General features: G+C 51.8%; 1 protein-coding gene across 2 annotated transcripts in view; it reads left to right on the plus strand.

The window, feature by feature from the left end:
- ZBTB16 (zinc finger and BTB domain containing 16) overlaps positions 1-19,172 on the plus strand; it is a gene marked incomplete at its 5' end in the record, with an annotated part of 171,129 nt that overhangs the window by 98,567 nt on the left and 53,390 nt on the right. Inside the window, one exon of one of the 2 annotated variants that reach the window (XM_084249063.1) lies at positions 17,485-17,571. The exons of the other annotated variant lie outside the window; for it this stretch is intronic. Coding sequence (XP_084105189.1) covers positions 17,485-17,571 — 87 coding nt within the window. The remainder of the gene's footprint in view (positions 1-17,484; positions 17,572-19,172) is intronic. 2 annotated transcript variants of the gene reach the window in all.

Raw genomic sequence — 19,172 nt, forward strand, 5'->3', positions numbered from 1 at the left:
AGTGCCAGGCCAGCGAGCGCTCCTTTCTCTCTTCTCTTTTGAAAGTCAGCCGGCTCAGCCACAGGAGACGTCTGTCTGGGCAGGACCAAGGGCCACCCCCATCTGATGGCTGGTAGCCCCTTATCTACCCCCTCACGGCACCTGTCACCCTCTCTGCTCGTAGTTGTTTACTAGCTTGTCCTTTGCTCCTGTTGGACTGTGAGCTGCTGCAGAACACGTGACTCATCTCCATGTCACCCTCGCAGAGGACCTGCCGGGTGCTTAGAGCTCAGTCATTTCTTGAATGAATTTATGGGTATGGGTGGGCTCCAGGTCAGAATAGGTTCCAGGTGCTCCCCTGCTTCCTTCCAGCCCCGGGAGACAGCAGTCTGGACGAAGTGGAGGCGGAACCTTGTGGGTAGTGTGCTCCATTGCATCCTCATAGCCTACATAGAGCAGGCTCATAGTAAGTAGCTGTTGAATAAATGGAAAACAAAGGATGTATCTAGGGACAAGGAAAAGAGAGACAGGCACGTGTGTGTACTGGGTGCCTCCTGAGTTCCAGGCACTGTGCTTGGTGCTCTACATGCTTGTCCTCACTTAATCTAACATTGACCTTGGAAGGTCAGTGCTGCTCTCGTTTTGCAGGTGAGGACTCAGGTTTAAAGAACTGAACTTACTTGTCTAAGGTCAGGCAGTCAGAAAGTGGCCAAGCTGGATTCTCATCTGGGGCTCTCTGCCGCACACATCTTGCTGTTCTAGAGTAGCATGGTGTTCTTCCTGGACTTGATCCCTGGTTTTTCTGTATGTGGCTGTAATAAGAGAGACGGGGGGCGGCTGGGACAGGAAAAGCAGGGGAGCCTGTCTCCACAGGCCCAGGGGCAGGTGGGTGGCTTCCTAGCCATCTCCTGTCTGCCGAGTCACGTGTGTGCAGTTGTAGCTGCCATTATGGCTGTTGTTTCTTCCCATCACCTTGCAGGGCTGGGGTAGAGTGGTTGGGAGCTTCCAGGTGGCCCTCCCACCCAGGAGAGAGTTTGGTGGTGTCATTTCCTCACTCCTCCCACCACCATCCCACGCAAGGACAGCACCCGAGAGCTGCAGTCCCTCTTTTGGTGGCCCAGCTGGGCGCAATGCTCCTGTAGAGCCCTCTGGGAGGCTGAGTCAGGGCGGTGGCTAATGCTGTGTCCCAGGATGTGGGTGCTGTGACGACTGGGGCTGTCACTAGGCCTTGGACACCACTGTCCTGGAGTGTGACACATCAGGGACACCGTTGCCTCTGTGACCTTTGGATCCCATTCGGGGAAGCTGGACCACTTGGCATGAGGCTTGTCATGTCCATTCCCCAACAACCTCGTCTTTCCCAGACACGCGCTGGAGGGGCTGGAGCCTTCTCTGGGGAATGAAACATCAACCCAGATGGGAACCAGATGGGGAATGTTAGGAACCCTCGGTGGCTCTTCTGGGTCACTACATGTGGCTCTTTTTCGGGGGCAACTTATTCATGAGTGAAAGTCAGCAGTTATCGACCGAGGTCCAGTGGCATGCAAAGCCTTGCAGGATAGACAGAGGCTCTGCAGCCAGGCTCCTTACCTGCAAGGGGCTGTTGGCCTGGCTGAGAGGGAGATGTGAGCCCCCCCGGGAAGGTGGCATGCAAGGCCGGGTATGCCCACCGTCCCACAGGCACTGCAGGCTTATAGGAGGGAGAGCTCCCAAAGCCCAGGGTCATGAGGAGGGGCTCCAGGAAAGAGGGCCATGGGATGGCAAAGAAGAGTTTTTTATAGAATACCCAGATGGAACTTCGTGTTGGGCAATGGACCTTTTTTCTGGACACGAGAATGCAGGACCTTGTATGCATTAGAGCCAGCTCTTCCCTCTTCCTCCTCCCTCTCTGCAGCCCAGGCTGGAAGAGGCCTAGAGCTCAGGTTCTCATATTTGAGACTCCTCAAAGGGGTTCTGTGACCTTCCTTGCCCTGCAGGTTGAGGAACCCAGCGTTAAAATGAAAAGTTGGCACTTGCGGTGGGCCCTGTGTTTTGAGGCCTCCACAAAATAAACACACACATGAAAATGAGGCTTAAAATTGCACATAGACTTGCAGCCTTGAGTATTTCTCATCCAAGACTTGCTGAACCCCCCTCATATGCCTGAAGTACCCAGGACTCAACGAAGCCCAGGAGGAGAAAGCACAGCAGAGGGGGCTGTGCCTTGTTGAAGTGGAACAGGGACCAGTGGGTAAACTGATGTTCCAGGCCCAGTCTCCTCCTCAAACCACATGGGCGAAGCCTTTCAGAAGGTGGAAGTGGTCCTCCCATAGGAGGGAGCCAGGGAGAGGGTAGCTGCCTCCGTGGTTAGGGTTCCCTTACTTAGTTGTACTCTCCCGGGTTTCAGCCTGACAAAGACATCTCTTTTAGACTTTACCCCATTAGTTAACATGCTCCCTCTTCTCCCTGCCCCCCACCCCATCCCATTTTGATTGGAATTCTTTCACTTGCCAGGAAAAGAAAAAAAAAAGTAAGTCCTCAAGTTTTCATTAGGTCGTTGGGATAAGACGTCTTCTGGGGTAGTTGGATTAAACCTCCACAGCTCTCTCCCCGGCTATTACAAGCTAATTGAGCATCAGGAGCTCATTGGCAGCTGCAATGAACATTTTGTTGGAGTAATTATGCAAGGCCACAGTCATTTTCAGTAACAAGGTAACTCCAGGTAAGGAGAGAACTCCCTGAAACATTTGCTTTGCTGGAGTCTTCCTCATTTGCCTTCATTAAGAGGAGTCCAAACCAGACAAAGACCCAGAACTTTCAGAACTCTCAGGCATTTCTGCCGAACAATCCAGATCTCCTGATACCTTTGTTAGGGGCTGGTGGGGACAGCTGGCACATCTGGGAGAGCCAGGCTAGGTCGATTTTGCATGGATTGTGATGTGGAGTAAAGAGTTAGATGCTGTGGAATAGAGGGAGAAGAGGAGCAGGTGCAGACTTTGGAAGCCTGGGGACAGCTGACCAGGGAACAGGGAGACTCCCGGGTCAGCATCTTCACCCCTGACTGGTGTGCTGAGAGCAGTGCCTGAGCATAGGCAGGCAGGTCCGCTCAAACCCTCTGTCTCTGCAGGGGCCTGTCTGTCCTGGGTGGGTGAGGTGTAGGCCTACAATAATATGAGTGATAGGATCACCCCTGAGAGTCTTCTCTGTTCCAGAGGATTCTTTATGGTGAGCCTATCTTGGACATGCTGCCCTCCCACCACACCCCACTCCCAGCAGGAATTTTTATCAGGAGGTAGAGGCCTGAACCTGCCATCCACTGAGCTGACCAAGAACCTTCCTATGCCCTTTGGCAGGAGCCCCAAGACCTTGCCAACCTGAACATGTCCTCTGGGTGGCCCTGCTTGGCCTCTGGCGTGCCGCCTATCAGCATTGAATCATGTGCCTCTGAGGTCGGTGTGTCACTGTGCTTCCACTTATAGCCCTTGGCCCCTGGGGACAGGAAGAGTCACTGTCACAGAGCTCGCCATCCTTCTGACACACACTGCACAGCTTTCCCCCTCACTCCCAGCTCTGCACAGCCTGAGATAAGACTCTTGGACCTAGGGAGCTGTTGGACAATAAGGTGTGCCCCTTTTTTGCTTTGTCCTCTCTTTCACCTACTTTGGTTTTCAGGGTTCTGCCTCCTGTCCCTGGTCTCCTTCCTCCATCGCACAATTATAAAAGTTTGTCACCGTCAGAGGCTGGCTGCATCCAGGCAGCAATGTGCTGTTTGGTTAAATTGTAAAATTAGCTGGAACGTTAATGAGGCATCCCGCTTCTGTCTTCCGAAGAGCAGGGAGTTTTAGAATGAGCTTCAGGCACCTTGCCCAAGAAGGAGGGAAAAGAAGGAGGTTGGAAGCTGGCCAGGAGTGTGCAGGCACCTCTTGCAGGTGAGTTTGCAGGCCTAGGACCCGGTGGTAGCCTTCTGACCTGGAAGGGACCAGAAAACTCATTCCTCCCCAAACTTCTGCCTTAGGACAGGTTCCATTCAGCAGTTGGAGTCCATAGGAGCTCCCTGCTCCACGTCCAGGGACATCCTGGGACTGCACACAATAAGCCATTCTAGCACCAGATTCTTTTCTGGTCTTTGGTGAGGCTGAAGAGACAAGGTCTAAACACTCTTACACGGTACCCACTGGAGAAAGACCAGAGGCAGCAGTGACACTGGCAGCAGCTAACATTTACTGAGCTGACAAGTGCCAGGCACCATGCTTATGCTTTACCCCATTATCTCTTTGGCTCCCCACCAGACCCTTATGGGGTTTCTATGAGGCTGCTGTTACTATATCCATTTTAGAGATGAGGAAACTGAGTCTATTTGCCCCAGATCACCCAGTGAGTAATGAGCAGGGCTGGGCTGTGAACTCAGGTCCCTCCTGGCTCTGAAACCCCTTTTCTTAACCTCTCAGCAGAGGTGATTCTATTCCTTCTCCCGGCTGTTCTCTCCAAGCCCAGAGTTCATGCAGCACAGATTGCACATTTGCTGGTGTTCACTCCAAGGCTCTGCAAGTCACTGCCACAAAGGTGTGTACAGCCGAGCTGCCAGCAGTCTGTTTCCTGCACACACTGAATTCTCATGTCCTCTAATTACACCAAACAAACCCGCCTGTCTTGAAGCAGCCATTCGATGTCATTTTAGTTGTCAGATGCACTTCAATAATGCCGCAGGCTTCACTGGGAAATAGCCACCCTACCTGGAAGTTTTGCGTGAGGTCAGCCAGAAAAGACTAGTGGTTTTTGGCTTTTTTTGTGTAGGATGGGGTGGGCAGGAGGGTGGCTGGCTTATCGTAAGAATGGGCATTAAGTGTGGCAGGCAGTCTTTCTGTTTTGAAAAGTGTGGAGTCGTAAGGCTTCTGAATTTTGAGCCTGAAAATGTCAGTGCTGGAGTTGTAATGTAACACCTCAATTATGGTGCAGGGGGTAAGAAGGAAAGACTCTGAAACCTGCAAGGTTCTTTAGATCCACAGCCTGAGCCACAATTAAGGTTTCAGAAACACCAAAGGCAAGCCAATGAGTGTCATTTTTAACCAGTTTGAACATTTTACTACTTCCTAACATCAGAAGCACCCGGGCTAGAGCGCCTGCTTCTTGTCCTCAATAAAGTGATTAAACTGAATGGGTGTTGGGGAGTATTATTAGGCTGAGAAGGGCTAAAAATAGAAATGCTCTGTTTTCTGAAAGACACAGCAGGCCTGGGGAGACTGGCAGCCTGGAGGTGCCACTGAGGGACCTGACGAGGCAGGGGGAGAGGCCGGCAGTTCTCTGGGCCCTGGTCTGAGAGGAGGTGGTGTCTGCTGTGATGGTGAGTCAGGTGATGGCCGTGTCCCAGCTGTCCTCAGTAACAGGCTGCTCGTGGAAGCCATGGGTTAGTTGCTTCTGCCTTGGTGTGAAGAAATCATGTGTGTGCACCTGTGCATGTGCGCACACATGCGCCTATGAATGAATTTCAAGTAACTGACCATACTGGAGTCCAGAATGGACCTTTGGTCTAAAATTTATGTATTTATCCCCAAATATATAAATTGGAAATAAGCAGGTATTAACCACTGTACATGCCAATATGTCGCTTAGTTCCCCTGATCCTCAAGGTGATCAAGGTCTCCTAACTAGCTTGTGTCAAAGAAGAGGAAACACACTCAGGGGGGCAATTGTGTATTTGGATTAGTTTGGGGAGGGGCAGGGAAGAGGCCCCCCCAGAGCCCAGAGCATCTGCTCTGTGAAGCCCTGATTAACTAGGGTGCTTAGGGGAGGGGAAGTAAAGGGACTTTTTGGTTAACTGAAGGTCAACCACAAAAACTCTATTTTGTCACTCGCTGTCTTCACAAGAGACCCGTTTTTCTACTTGAAGTGAATACAATGGATTGATTTTTATGACAAACTATCTTGCTTGCTTAGAAGTTAAACAGAGAGTGCCCAGCAAGGGAATCCTCCGTGAAGATTATTCCTAACTGGAGTTTTATTGCAATAGGCCTTGAAGGTGGGTCATGCCTTGTCCTCTGTGCAGCCCACAGGCTCATTGGCATGGCCTTGAACTCATTCCTGTCCACAACAGATGGAGGTGGCACGCTGGGGCTGGGGAATGTAGTAGCCACTTTACACATGGAGAAAGGGAGGCCTGGTAAACCAAGATTCCAGAATACACCAGAGTCCACAGCAGAGACAGATCTAGCTGCTTGGGTGGGTACCAGTGATGGACAGTGGTGTTGCCTTCCTGGACCAAGAGGTGAGAGTTGTTCTTAGTAGGGAGAGTGCTCACAGAAGTCAGGGTGTAGACTGAGAAGGGGCCCTGGAGCTTGGGGGGAAGCTCTCCTTCACGTGGACTTCTTACTCTTGACCCTTCTCTAGAATCAAAGGCCCTGATGGTGAGGTGGGTTTCCTATGATGCCACCCTAGATGTGTTTTTTTTTTTTTCTTTGCCATGAGCCAGTAAGGAGACCTGGTCAGCTTGAGGATCAGGGAGAAGTAAGTGACACATTGGCATGTAAAGTGGTTAATACCTGCTTATTTCATTATACTCAATATATGTGAGTCATTACTGTTCTGATGGTCATTATTACTGCCAACAGTGCAACAGCAGCTCCATGGTTCCTGGTTGCAGGGCAGTCTGCAGGGGGGATAGCTGGGATCCTGGGAGGGGAGAGAAGAGTTGGGGTACCATTGCCAAGTGCCCCTGAAGGCTTGGCACCTTCACTTGCACTGTCTCATTTAAACCTCCTCATAGTGATGCCCCCCAGAGTTGTGCGGCTTCAGAGTCCCACTCATGGTGGCAACAGGAGGTCTGTATCGTGATGTCCTTAGCAGGTGAGGAACTGAGAGAGGTGATATCTCTAACGCTCTTGGTGTAATTGGTGGGTAACTGAGCTGAAAGCGCAGACGTGTTGACAGCGAGGCCCAGGAACAGCTCAGTCGTGGAGGCTTCTCTGCTGGCAGTGTCCCTCTCCTCCCAGCAGCCTGATCTGGGTGTTGGGGGGCTGTGGTCCAGCTTCCTGATGGAGCTCATGGAAGAGGAGGCTCTGTCTCAGGGCTCGTGGGATGTCACAGCTGACATCCTGGTGCACAGAACCCCACCCGCTGGTTCTGGAAGGTGTAGGGGTCTCCAGCCTGCTCTCTGCAGGGCTTTGTTTCTTGTCACTGGCTGATATGTGATCACCGAGGGTATTTTAACTTAAAAATGATGTATACACCCACGCAGTTGCAAATGAACTGGAGAGAGAAGCTAGGAGTCGGGAGAGAACAGGGCATTCTGAGAAGAGCGGGGATGAGGGAATGGTCACGATTGGGATCCCACAGAGATCCCAAGAAAAACCTGCCAAGTGCAGGAAGGCTTGCCTGGGGGAGCCATGAGGGAGGAAGGGCTGGATGCCATTCAGGGTGAGGAAGGCCCTCCAGTCCCTCTGAAAACACTGCAAGTGAAAATTCATTGGAAGGAGCATCGGATATTGGAGAACCAGGGGGTGACAGGCATCAGCCTGGAGTGTAGGGCGGGGTAGGCGGGGTTTGTTCCTGGCATGGAGAGGAGCACCTGATTTTGCTTTTTCCACTGTGCAGGTGGCTCTCTGAATCTTACCTAGAAAGGGGTGTGTGTGTGTGTGTGTGTGTGTGTGTGTGTGTGTGTGTAGGGATGCGTCCCCCCACCCCGATACCAGATTTTAGGTGAAGGCTTGTAACAGAGAACTCTGAAGGTGCTTCCACAGAAAGGAGCAGGATAATTGAGGTGGAGCAAAAAGGGCCAGAGGCTCAGGCAACAAACAGACTTCAGGGGCTACTAGAGAGCCACACAAACCCCTCTTTCCTTTCTGAACTCTTACTTGAGAATCCCCAAGGGGGCACCAGGGAGGAAGATGATCATTGATGCCCAAGGGTTGAGGACATTTCTTTTTTTTTTTTTAAGATTGATTTATTTATACAAGAACTGGGATATGGGCCAGATGCGCGGGAGGGTGAGAGGATTCACCAGAGACAGAGTGGGGAGCAGAACAGGCAGACTGACGAAATACACTGCCGAGGGGAGCAGCGGGCGAGACAGAAGAGGTCTGCTGTGCCATGTGGGACCCTCGCTGGCCGGCCAGGATCAAACCCGCCCTGCAGAGGCTGCGGACAGCTTCACAGTGCGGCGCTGAACTGCCAGCGCCACCAGGGAGGCCCTGAGGACATTTCTTGTAAGGTTATGGCAGAAATCCCACTTGGGCCTTTTGGACTCTGCCTAGTCTTTTGCAGATGCTGAGACTGTGGCACTACCTGTCTTAAATCAAAGCTGTGAACACCTGAAAGACTCCATCGTGTTCCCTGGAACCCTGAGCCTCGTGGGTACGGGCTATCTGGATAATGATTTTCTCAGTGTCTGGACATTGTGCCAGTTTGCCTATCTGGTAGAGCAAGGTATTCCCTTGAGAAGGAATCCTCTGAACCAGTGAGCCTGGCCCCAGCTTTGCCTGGCCTGTGCCATGACCGAGGGCTATGAGCATCGAGCTCTCTTCACAGCCACACTTTGCTTCCCTGGCTGCTTGCTTCCAGCTTTCACACAGCACCGTTCATCTGTTGTTCTCTCTCAGAGGTGTCCTGATTTAAAGCTTATATCATTTTTAGATGGAGACATGAAGGGCTCACCCAAAGCCGCACCAGCTCGGGCGATCACAATGAACTCTGAGTCGGTTTCTTTTTGTGGTGCTTCAGAAAACGGGGCGTTTTTGGCCAGCAAAACCCTCTCTGAGCCAGTTTTCCCTCTGCCTGTACAGCAGTACCCTCCTGACCCTCCTGGCACCCAGAACACTGAATGCCAGGCGGAGAAGGCAGTGTCTCACCTGTATAGGCCATTGACTCAGGGCAGGTGGCCTCCCCCTGGGGACCCAGGGGCAGGAATGTTAGGCACTGGAGTTCTTTGGCCCCCTGGAGCTCATCAACTAGAGGAGGTATGGTTACTGGGCACCTACTGTGTACCAGGTACTTCATATTTGTTCACATTTAGATGATCACCGCTGTTGATTGTGAGGGTTAGCAGCCTTTTTTTTTTTTTTTTAAAGATTTATTTATTTATTTATTTACACAAGAACTGGGATACAGGCCAGATGCATGGGAGGGTGAGAGGATTCACCAGAGACAGAGTGGGGAGCAGAACAGGCAGACTGATGAAATACACTGCTGAGGGGAGCAGCGGGCGAGACAGGAGAGGTCTGCCACGCCATGTGGGACCCTTGCCAGCCGGCGGGGATCAAAACGGCACTGCAGAGACTGCGGACAGCTTCACCATGCTGTGCTCAACTGCCTGTGCAACCAGGGGAGGCCCAGCAGCCATTTTAAAGTGGAAAGCAAGGCACAGATTTGATGCTAGGACCAGCAATGAGTGGAAGAATCCCAAAGCTGCCTGTGGGCTCTGTCCACTGTAGGACTTCATCTCGGGGAAGTCTCTAGTTGATGGGGCATGTCTGGAAGTCTGGCCCAGCACAGCAGGGGCCAAAGCCCCAACAGAGGTTTTGGGCCATTGCTCCCACTCCAGGGTACCTTGGTTACCAGCCATGGAAGTTGCAGGGGAAGAAACCAGGTAAAGGCAGTGCAAATGGAACCCCCAAATGTTTACTCTTGGGCTCCCAGAAGATTTGTATCTTGTTATTTTCACTGCAATAAATTTACCATCCTACTTGTATTTTATTTAAAATACTTCACATTAAGTAGGTTTGCACTCATCTCTGCAGGGGATGACTATCCCTCAGAACTTGGCCATGAGCCCTGGGGGCTGGTGGGAGAGGTGCCCTTTTGCTCACCTTTCCTCAGGGAAGGATGATGAAGCCCTGACTTTACTTCACAGGGTTTTCTTGTACCTGTAAGTGTAGTGATGCACAATCAGTGTCATCTGCTGTTCTTTATCTTCCACTCCCCACAGAACGTCTGCTGAAAACATGTCCAGAGCAAACATCTCTCCTCCCTCCTTTTTCTCTGTGTGTTTGGCTGGGGTGGCGAAGATGTTTTACCTGTTGTGCAATGCTTGTTGCCTACGTTTGATGCCTGTGTAGGCCTCAGACACTGGCATTGGGGAAGAAAGTTAGGGTCATACTGATGCTGGTGATGGTAATCACAGCTAGCTTGTATTGAGCAGTTACTATATGCTGGGGATCCAGGACGCCCACATACCATTCAGGTTAATCACCAGTCAGCTCTGGGAAGTAGATACTCTGCCCAAGTTTGCAGGTCAAGAAACAGAGAAGCTTGCCCAGGGTAGTAGCAACAAGTGGTAGAACCGGGACTCGAACTTGAGTTGGTTTCATTCAGGAGCGTCGGTCCTTAATGTCTCCAGAATGGCTGTGCCTTTGGCGTCTGTATGTACTGGCCGTGGGCTGTGTGTCCGAGGCTGCAATAACAAGCTGGTGATAAAAGTGGTAACAGAGGTGTTTCCCAAGGCACTCTGGGATGAGAATTGAGCTGCAGGGGTAAGGGACAAGGGACAAGGTAAACCGCTGTGTTCTCGGTGGGTGGGAGGTGAGAGCAGGACCGCAGGATCCCAGCAAAGGCCCAGGACGCCAGGGAACCTCCCGGTGGCTGACATTTGTAAGGTGGGAAAACAAATGATCTCTGAGCCTATCACTGCCTCAGCAGTTCCTGGTCACCCATTCCTAAGTCTTATCTCCCGCAGAACAGACATTCAGCCAAGGGTGAGGGTGTCCAGCCACTGACCAGGGAAACTGACTTCTCGCTATTGGAAAACCCCCCTCCTGCCCCCACGCTCGCTCTGCTGCCCAGCCTGGGCCACTCTCCTGGTCACTTGCTCAATCTTACCTTTGACGGGGCCCGGCCTCTTGGGTTCCTTCACCCCCATGCTGTAGTGATCACCTTTCTCCCGCTTCGTTGTCAAGCACAGCTACCCTTGACCATGTCCTGAGCCAATCATTAGGGCTGATGCTTTTCCCCTCGACCCGCTCTTGCCCACCGGCTCTCCCCCTCTTCTCTTGCCCCTGAATCTGTGCCTTACGAGGGTTGGGTCCCCAGATTGGTTTTTGTTTGGTGGAGAAAGGCGCAGGAGCAAGCAGGAGCACGCCTCGGGAGTACACATCTCTTGAGGGAAAGAACAGGCAGTGCTGGCCTTTGGAATTGGCAGGCAGCGCGCTGTTCTGTCTGATAAGAGGTACTGTAAATAAAACTGTACACCACGGCCCGCTGTAAATGCCCCGCGTCTGTACTCATTGTTCTGACAGCTCTGCTTTTTTTGGGTCTGCTGTTTTGGTACAGTCTGTACTTCCTTATGTAAGCAGGCATGCATATCTCATCAGAACATTCAAGATGTTTATTTTAAAATCTCAAGGAATTAAGAGAAAAAGGACACACTACTCAACGTCAGAAGCTGCCAAGTGTTAGGTGTTTTTCAGCGGTTCATTCTTCTCTCCACCCTGGCCCCCTCCTCCTTATTAGCATGGGGCTGGGAGAGGCTTCAAGAGGGAAGGATTTGCATTTTTTTTCTTCTTCTCTCATTGGCTTCTGCCTTACGTGCTTCAGAGAGACACCAGCTCACACCTGATTGCATCCAGAGTCTGCTGCTCCCCTTTCTGGAGGCTTGGAACCCCCAAGCCTTGACCAGTTCTGCTCAAGAGGGCAAGTTGGGAGGAAGGCTGTTAGCTTTGCCCAGAGGCTGCAGGGGGAGGGGGTGGCAGCGCCCTGGGGGTGGGGTTCTGGGCTCTCTGTGGTGACAGCACTTTGCTGGTGGAACTTCCTGTGAATCCTGTGAATTGGGGGATCCTTAGTATGCGTCAGACCCTGCACCCACACCAGAGCTATGGTGACAGCATCCTGCTTAGGACCTTCCTGCTTCCTCTAGCCCTCACTAACCTTCTGAAGATGTCAGGAAGGAAGGGGAGAAGTATGGCTGGGCAGCTCGTGCTCCCCCACAGTGTTTCAGAGATCCTCCACTCTGGAGGCTGTCTGTCTCTTTAACACTGAACCTCAGCTAAACTTGGGCTTGCAGTGGGGGCCACTCAGCAGATCCAGGCTAGCCGGTGGAGGGCCCACCCTGGTCTGCAAGGCCTCCTTGGACAGACAGAAGGAGGACCCCTTTGTGGGGGGCTGGGAGTGATTCCTGGGCAGGGTGCTGATGAAAGGGAAGCCTTGCTCTAGAGGAAAACTCACTTTCTAACCTTTGCTTTCTTTTCTCTGCTGCTCGAGTTCCAGCCAGAGACCATGTCCTTGGCCTTTGAAAAAGGGGAGAGAACCCAGGGTGTGGAGAATCAGGACTCTGCCACCCCCTAGGGGACAGCCTGCAGCTCCCTGACTGACCACTGCCCCCTTCCCAGGCCAGTTCCATGCCCAGGAGCCTGCGGGGGGGGTGGTTCTGTTGCTCAGGGATTTGGTGAGCACAGCTGCCCATCAGACACAGACAAGGACATTGAGGACAGAGGCCAGGACAGTGCCAGCCCTGCTCTCATGGGGTTTTCAGTCAGCTGAGGGACACAGAGGAGAGCTGGGGTGCAGGAGGAGAGAGTGGTCCTGCTGGGGCTGGTCCTGGAGGATTGAAAATCTGGTGGCGAAGAGCGGCCAGTCCTGGCCTGTGGGTCCTGTGACAGGTGTCCCTGCCCCCCTCAATGAGATGAGCACTCACCTTTAAATCAGAGGGGAGAAGGGTGTGTGTGTGTGTTTATAGTGAGAGATAGCTTTCCAAATCTGAGGCGCAGTTTACAAGATAAATGGTCCTCAAATTACTGTCCATTGAATTTCAGTAAAATCAACCCCACTTTGCACATAGGGAGTGCTTTCTTTGAAGGAGGCCCGGCTGGTGATGACAGCTGCTGCTTTTTGAGTCTGTGGCTACGCCCTCCCCCGCCACCCCAGATGGGGGGCTAGCACTCAGCCTCCTAGTCAGGCCTCTGAGGGTTTTACTCTTGCCCAGGCACCTTGCTCAAGGTCACGGCTGGTGACCAGCTTGGCTGGGATTTGGACACTAGTCTGACCGGAATCCTGAGCCCTTAGCCATACCCTGCCGTGGTATAAATACCACCTGTGGGGCTTCTATCCACCGAGCTGGGGGCGTGTTCCTATCCTCGGTCCCCTTGCATCCCCACGGCCATCTCAAGCAAGGCAGACAGACCTGGCCATTCCCATTTGACAGCTGGGGAAACAGGTTCCTGGAGGTGGGTAGACAGGAGCCGCCGAGGCTCACAGCAAGGGGTGGCCAAGCTGGCCTAGGACACTGCTTCCGCCTCTCTGTCCTGTGCTTCACTCTGATTTGTAACTTCTCAGGAGGATAGTGAGGGTCTGGCCCGCTTTGTCTTGCTGCTTTTCTCTGTCTTTGCTACCTAGCTCCCTCTCCCCTCACCTCCCTGGAACCCCCCCACTCTGATTGGACCCATCTTTCCTTCTCCCTCACTCGCCCCATTCAGCCAGCCTACCCCTCTCCTTTGCCTGGAGCAGGCTTACCCTGTACCTTGGGCTCCCCCGCAGATGCCGGCTCCTCAGGGAGGTCTTCCCGACCACTGACCTCAGATGGCAGTCCTTGGCACTCTGTCCCCTGTTGCTTAATGTCTGTCATTTACCCCCACCTATTTCATACTAGCTTGATTTTTAAAGACGTGCCCTCTGCTCTAGACCGGAAGCTCCCTGAAGGCAGGGGTTTGTCTATTGATCATTTACCATAATCCATCTCTTGGCTTATATTTAATGGCCCTCGAAAAAGGACCCCTTAGGAGTGGGAAGGCTTTGGTATGGCGTGGTCATCCCTGAGCTGTGTCCTGAAGTTCTTCCCATTCCAAGATGAGCCCCAGGAAATTTGGGGGGGGGTAAAATGCTGCTGACGGATCCATGAGCACCCATATGTGTCCAGCTGGCGTGGCCTCTTTCTTCCCCGTCACCCCCTCACAAGGATGCTTTATAAATGTATTAGTGGCTGAATGATGTCATCATAATGCATTTTGGGAATGGCCATGTGGTTTATACACACTTCAATTGCTTTGAATGCAAACCTGACATCATACTGAAGGCAGCAGCAAACATGTGCACAGTAAACAGGCAGAGACTGTCTTATTGATTAACAGATGAGGCCTCTATTATCGATCACAGCTTGGCGAGGAAATTTATCACTTTTAATTTCAGGGCTGCCAAATATTTCTGCCTCTGAGCCAGCCATTACAGAGACAATTTAAAGGCGCACACATCCTTGGAAGAGGGGGTTTCTGCTGCTGTCTGCTCCGCTCCTGTGTCCTGGAATGGGCTGGTTTTGCAGTGGCGCCCTCCTAGTAGGCTGGGGGAGTCTGGGTGGGGCTGGAGGGGTCCTGGACCTGACTCTGTGAGCGGATGCCTGTAGTGTTTGTGTGCGATGGGGGTCCTAACCCAGAGCCGCTGAAGACGAAGGACTTTGACACCCTCAGCTCGATTCTGTGACTTTGGCAGAGCGGCTACTGAGGGGGCGGGCTCTGAGGACAGCCACATGAGGTCAGATTGGGTCCCGCTGGCCACCCAGACCAGATGGTGTGTGCTCGTCCGCTTTATCTTCATCCGAACCTGTCTGCTAGCACACATCCGGCCCTTTATTTCCTACCTGCCCTCCCTCCTTTCCCAACTCTGCTCAGTCATTAAAGTGAGCCGCTGTTGCAGCCCCATTGATGGCTGTTTTCTAAGAACCCTTGGACCACATCCCTTTGAAGCTGCGCGCAACCTGATGGTGAGCCCACTGGGTGTCTCCCCTGCCCCCCAGCCCTCAGAACTCCCCTTCTCCTTCTTTAGGGAGCCCTGAGAACTGATAGAACCAAAGAAATACAATGATAATCAGATCCCTTGCAGATCTGCAGAAAATCATTGCTGGCTAATGATTTGGGTCTGGGGGGAATTTCAGCTTCATCCACCCCCAGTCCAGTCTTCTCTCTCCCGCCCCGCTGCTCTTTGTGGTATTGCTGCATTTGCACTGTAAATGGATGGACCGTGGTCTTGGCCGCCACCTGTGTGAGCATGGCTGTGTCCCTGCCACTGCTGGGACATCAGGTTGTTCAGCTCTGTCTTGGAAGCTCTGGAAATCATCTCCAGGTCCCCGAGGATAACTTGTAGCTTGAAGGGACACCCAGAGGGAATCCTTGTGTTCGCCCTACCTGCAGGCAAAATCCAACTCCAGCCACTTATGACAAATGACATTTATTTTGAAAGCTCTCAAGGAAAAAAAAAAAATTCATATCTATCCTGGGGCACTATATCACTCATTTATTCACTCAGTCAAGTGATACTTACTGAGTCCCAACTAGAGGGCCTATTCTACCGGACTTTAGGAAAATAGCCAGGGGTGAGGCTCCTACAGTCCTGGCATTCAGAAGCTTCTCTAGATCCTTGTAGTCTTCGTTGGCAAGAACTGCTTCTTAGGATTTAAAGCTGTGCTGACACAGCTTGTATTCTGAGTTCTGTTCCTTAAGTATGTGCTAATAGTCTAAGGCAGAGATTTTTAAACTTTTGAAACAAGTAGAGGAATCCTTTTTTCCAAGTAGAATTTTATATACAATCTATAATGTATGAAACTGATCAATTGTATTTTCATTTTTTTGTTGTTAGGGAAGGAATCCCAGACCCCACCTGCTTAGCCTTGAATTATCTTTGCAGGCCGAGCCCTGATAGATAGAGGGATTAAGAGCAAAGACTCTGAAGTCAGGCTGCCTAGGTTTGAAATCACCTGTCCCACGACCCACTGTGTGACACTGGGCAAGTGCCTTAACTTCTCTGAACTTGAGCTTTTCATCTGCTAACTGAGGGTTAGAATGCAATGAAATGCTTTATCTTAACTGAGCATCAGACCTTAGTTTCTGAGAGGGTGTGAAAGCACCATTTGCAACTACAGATACACACAAGAAGTAGTTCTGCCTCGCCTGAGACTCAAACACAAAACTCAAACCCAGAAACTTAAAGAAGAGCTGGGACGTGTGGACAGGACCCAGTGTGCAGCTGACGGGGACGGGCAGAGCTGTGCGGCCCTTGTGAATCACAGCTAGAACAGAGAGGAGACTGTGCATGGGGCATGCACAGAGATGCTTAGGGAGGCTTCCGTGGCACCCAGAGAGGATCAGTGAAGGTAACGCCTTATGGCTAACTGGGCCAGAACATGGAAGACCTTGAAGCCAGCTGGAGGAATTGAGAAGCAGTATAAATTGTGAGCCATTGCATCTTCTCAAGCAAGGAGGTGTGCTTGAGAAGATGCACGGCCCCCCAGGGACCTGCCCCTAGTGGGTGGGTCCGAGGGTAGTTGTAGGTGTGCCACCGTCCTGGAGTCTGGCAGTGGTCTGGGCTGACCCAACATGGGCCTGGCTAGGGGCTGTAGTTGATTCCAGACACAGTGGAAGAGATGCATCTAGAAGACATTTTGGAGGAAAATCACCAAGACTTGTGACAGGTGCCCCCTGGATGAGAAAACATGTGAGAGTCTGGAAGACTGTTAGCAAGTGGCAAAAAGTCCTGTTTATTCTGACATGGTGACATTGTTGTTTCGAGCCTTGTATAAATAATGGTTCACAGAACATTTATCAAATTGAATTGCATTAAATAGATTTTGTTTATGCCACAAATATGTGTACAGTAAGTAGTAGGGTTCCTCTGGGGGTCAGGCAGATATGGCTGTGCGTGAGGTGATGTGCACCCTCCCTTGGGGAGCTTTCACGGTATGGGGGAGGGGAGACTAGGGCCACAGGCCTTTAGAAGAAAGCTGGTGAGGTACGGCTGGAATATTCAGGGAGCTGTGGGGGCCTAGGGAGGGCTGCCTCCCCCAGATGCAGGCAGAGGGCTTGGGAAGCTGAGTGTAAGTGGTGAGTCGGGATTAGTAGTTCTGTGGAGCTGGAGCAGAGAGCAAGAGTGTCAGAGATGAAGGGGGTGCAGGAGGATGCACAGAGGCCAGGCAGCGAGAAATGCATGGCTCCCCGCTTGGAACCAGCACAGCTCAGTGGGACTTGACGTCGGGAACAGGAGCGAGGCATGAGGGGTGGATGCATCAGGGAAGGTCAGCACGTCAGGAGCTGCTTTGTGAGACCCGGGTAGGAGTGTGGCCTTTATCCTGAAGGCATGAGGAGTCATCTAGGGATTGAAAGTGGCCAGGTGTGCAGGCTGTCATGGGGGTAGGTCGTGAGTTTAATTTTGAAAACACAGAGTTGGGATGTGTCCAGGAAGAGGGTGGTCGGCCGCTTGCCCTTCCCTGCAAAGAGCAGTGCAGGCTCAGGGCCTATTTCCCCTCACTGTCTCCTTTCCATCCCTCACTGGAGACAGCCCCTCAGATTCGTCCCCCTTCGTGGGGTATCTCACCTGGACCCCATCTCTGTCTCAGCTGTTCTGGTCTTGCTGCCTCTTCTCTCCGAGGGACTCGGGTATTTGGAGCTCAGCTCGGGGTGTGGTCACATCTTGGAGAAGTGTCCCGGCCATCTGTGGGGCCCCTGGATAGTCACAGGTGTCCAGCCCCACCCCTGACCCCCATACCCACCTGTGTGATTTTGGCCCATGACCTCTTCTTCCCCAAAGAAACATGGCTCTGTAGTAACTGCCTCCCCTTTCTTTCAGCGGGGGCCAAAGCCTTTGTGTGTGATCAATGTGGCGCCCAGTTTTCGAAGGAGGATGCCTTGGAGACGCACAGGCAGACCCACACCGGTGAGTTCACTTTGCTCCCCTTCTCCACGACAGTACAGGAGGTGGCATCTTGGGGGCCCCTCTTTCCTGCACACCCAATAAGCAGCCTCTCTTGGGGGAAACATGAGTAGGCTGGGCTTGCCGGGGGGCTCACCGGGCTGGAATGTATGAGTCTGACTTGGCCCCATAAAAACAGCTGCTTTGAATTAGGCCAAGGTGTCTGTCTCTAGCAGGCCAGTGAGATCTGGCCTTCACAGAGACAGGGCTCTCGTCTTAGAAGCACATACTCGCATCTACCCTGTCCATGGTGGATGCTCAGGAAGCTTCTCGCACCCTGTCTGACTAACACTGAAGTCCTGTGTGGCCTCAGTGGGCTGGGTTCCTCTGCCAGAGTTGAGTCACTGCAGGAAAGCAGCCTCCGCACATGGATGCACTTGAATGGTGTTACCTAACGCGGTGGGGCTTTCTTGAATTTCAAAGCACTGATTTCCCAGCATCAGTGTCGTGTCATCCCTATCATCATCGTGGCCATCATCCTCATGGTATTGAAAGCACATCATGTAGCAGGCACTAAGCTCACTTGGCCAATCTCGGAGTAACCCTGCAAGGTAGGAGCTACTCCCAAGTTGTTGATGAGGACACTGAGGTGCAGGGAAAGGGACTTAGTGAGGCAGGTAACAGAGACAGGAGCGGGAGGGCTTAGCCTGCCTGGTGTAATCCTGCTCTGCCTCTTGCTGTATTTGAGACCATGGGTAAGTTACTTCAACTCTCCTAGTTTAAGATTCCTCACCTGTTAGGAAAGTAGAGTCCCGCTAGCCTCTCCCTCATAGCACGGAGTTGTGTTGGGCAATTAAGATGCTGCATTTGCAGTGCTTTGTGGAATGTTTGGCTGTTGCAGCATTCAACAGAGAGTAATGGGTATATTTAATTTAAAAACTATTTATTGCAGTTCAAAGTGTGCCAGGCACTGTTGGTGCCTCAAGATCTAGTCACAGGTGAGGCAAGATCATGGGAAGGAGGTTCTGGCAGGGAGTCAGTATAGGCACATCCATGGATGATATCAGAACTAGTCCTGGTAAGAAAAAATAAAGCCAGGGTAAAGGGTAGAGAGTGATAGGGAGAAATGGAGTTTTAGATAAACGGTCAGGAATGCCTCTCTGAGAAGGTTACCGTGCAAAGCCCCACATGAAGAAATGAGCTTCTTGAAGGCTTTGGAGAAGAAAGTCTGGGCAAGAGGAAGTGGTTGCAAAAGCCCTTGAGTTTGACAAGTTCCAGGAATAGCATGAAGGGCAGGGGGCCGGGGGGTAGGTAGTCAGGTGCAGAGAGAGGTGGGAGATGACGTTACAGATAAGGTGAGTTTCTCAAGCTTGGTAAGGAATTTGGATTTTATTCTGAGTGTGGAAGGGGCATGATAAAGTATTTGTATGCCACACATGTGACAAGAGACCTGTAGCTAGACGATATAAGAAACTCATAACTGAGTAATACAAATACAAATAACCAAAATAAAAAAAAAAAAACAGGCAAAGGTTCTGAATAGAAATTTCTCCAAAACAGCTAGTCCTGAACACATGAAAGGATGCTTGAAATCATGAGCCATCAGGGAAGGGCACTAGGATGCA

The sequence above is a fragment of the Talpa europaea genome, assembly GCF_964194135.1.
Source record: "Talpa europaea genome assembly, chromosome: 12".
NCBI classification, from domain to species: domain Eukaryota; kingdom Metazoa; phylum Chordata; class Mammalia; order Eulipotyphla; family Talpidae; genus Talpa; species Talpa europaea.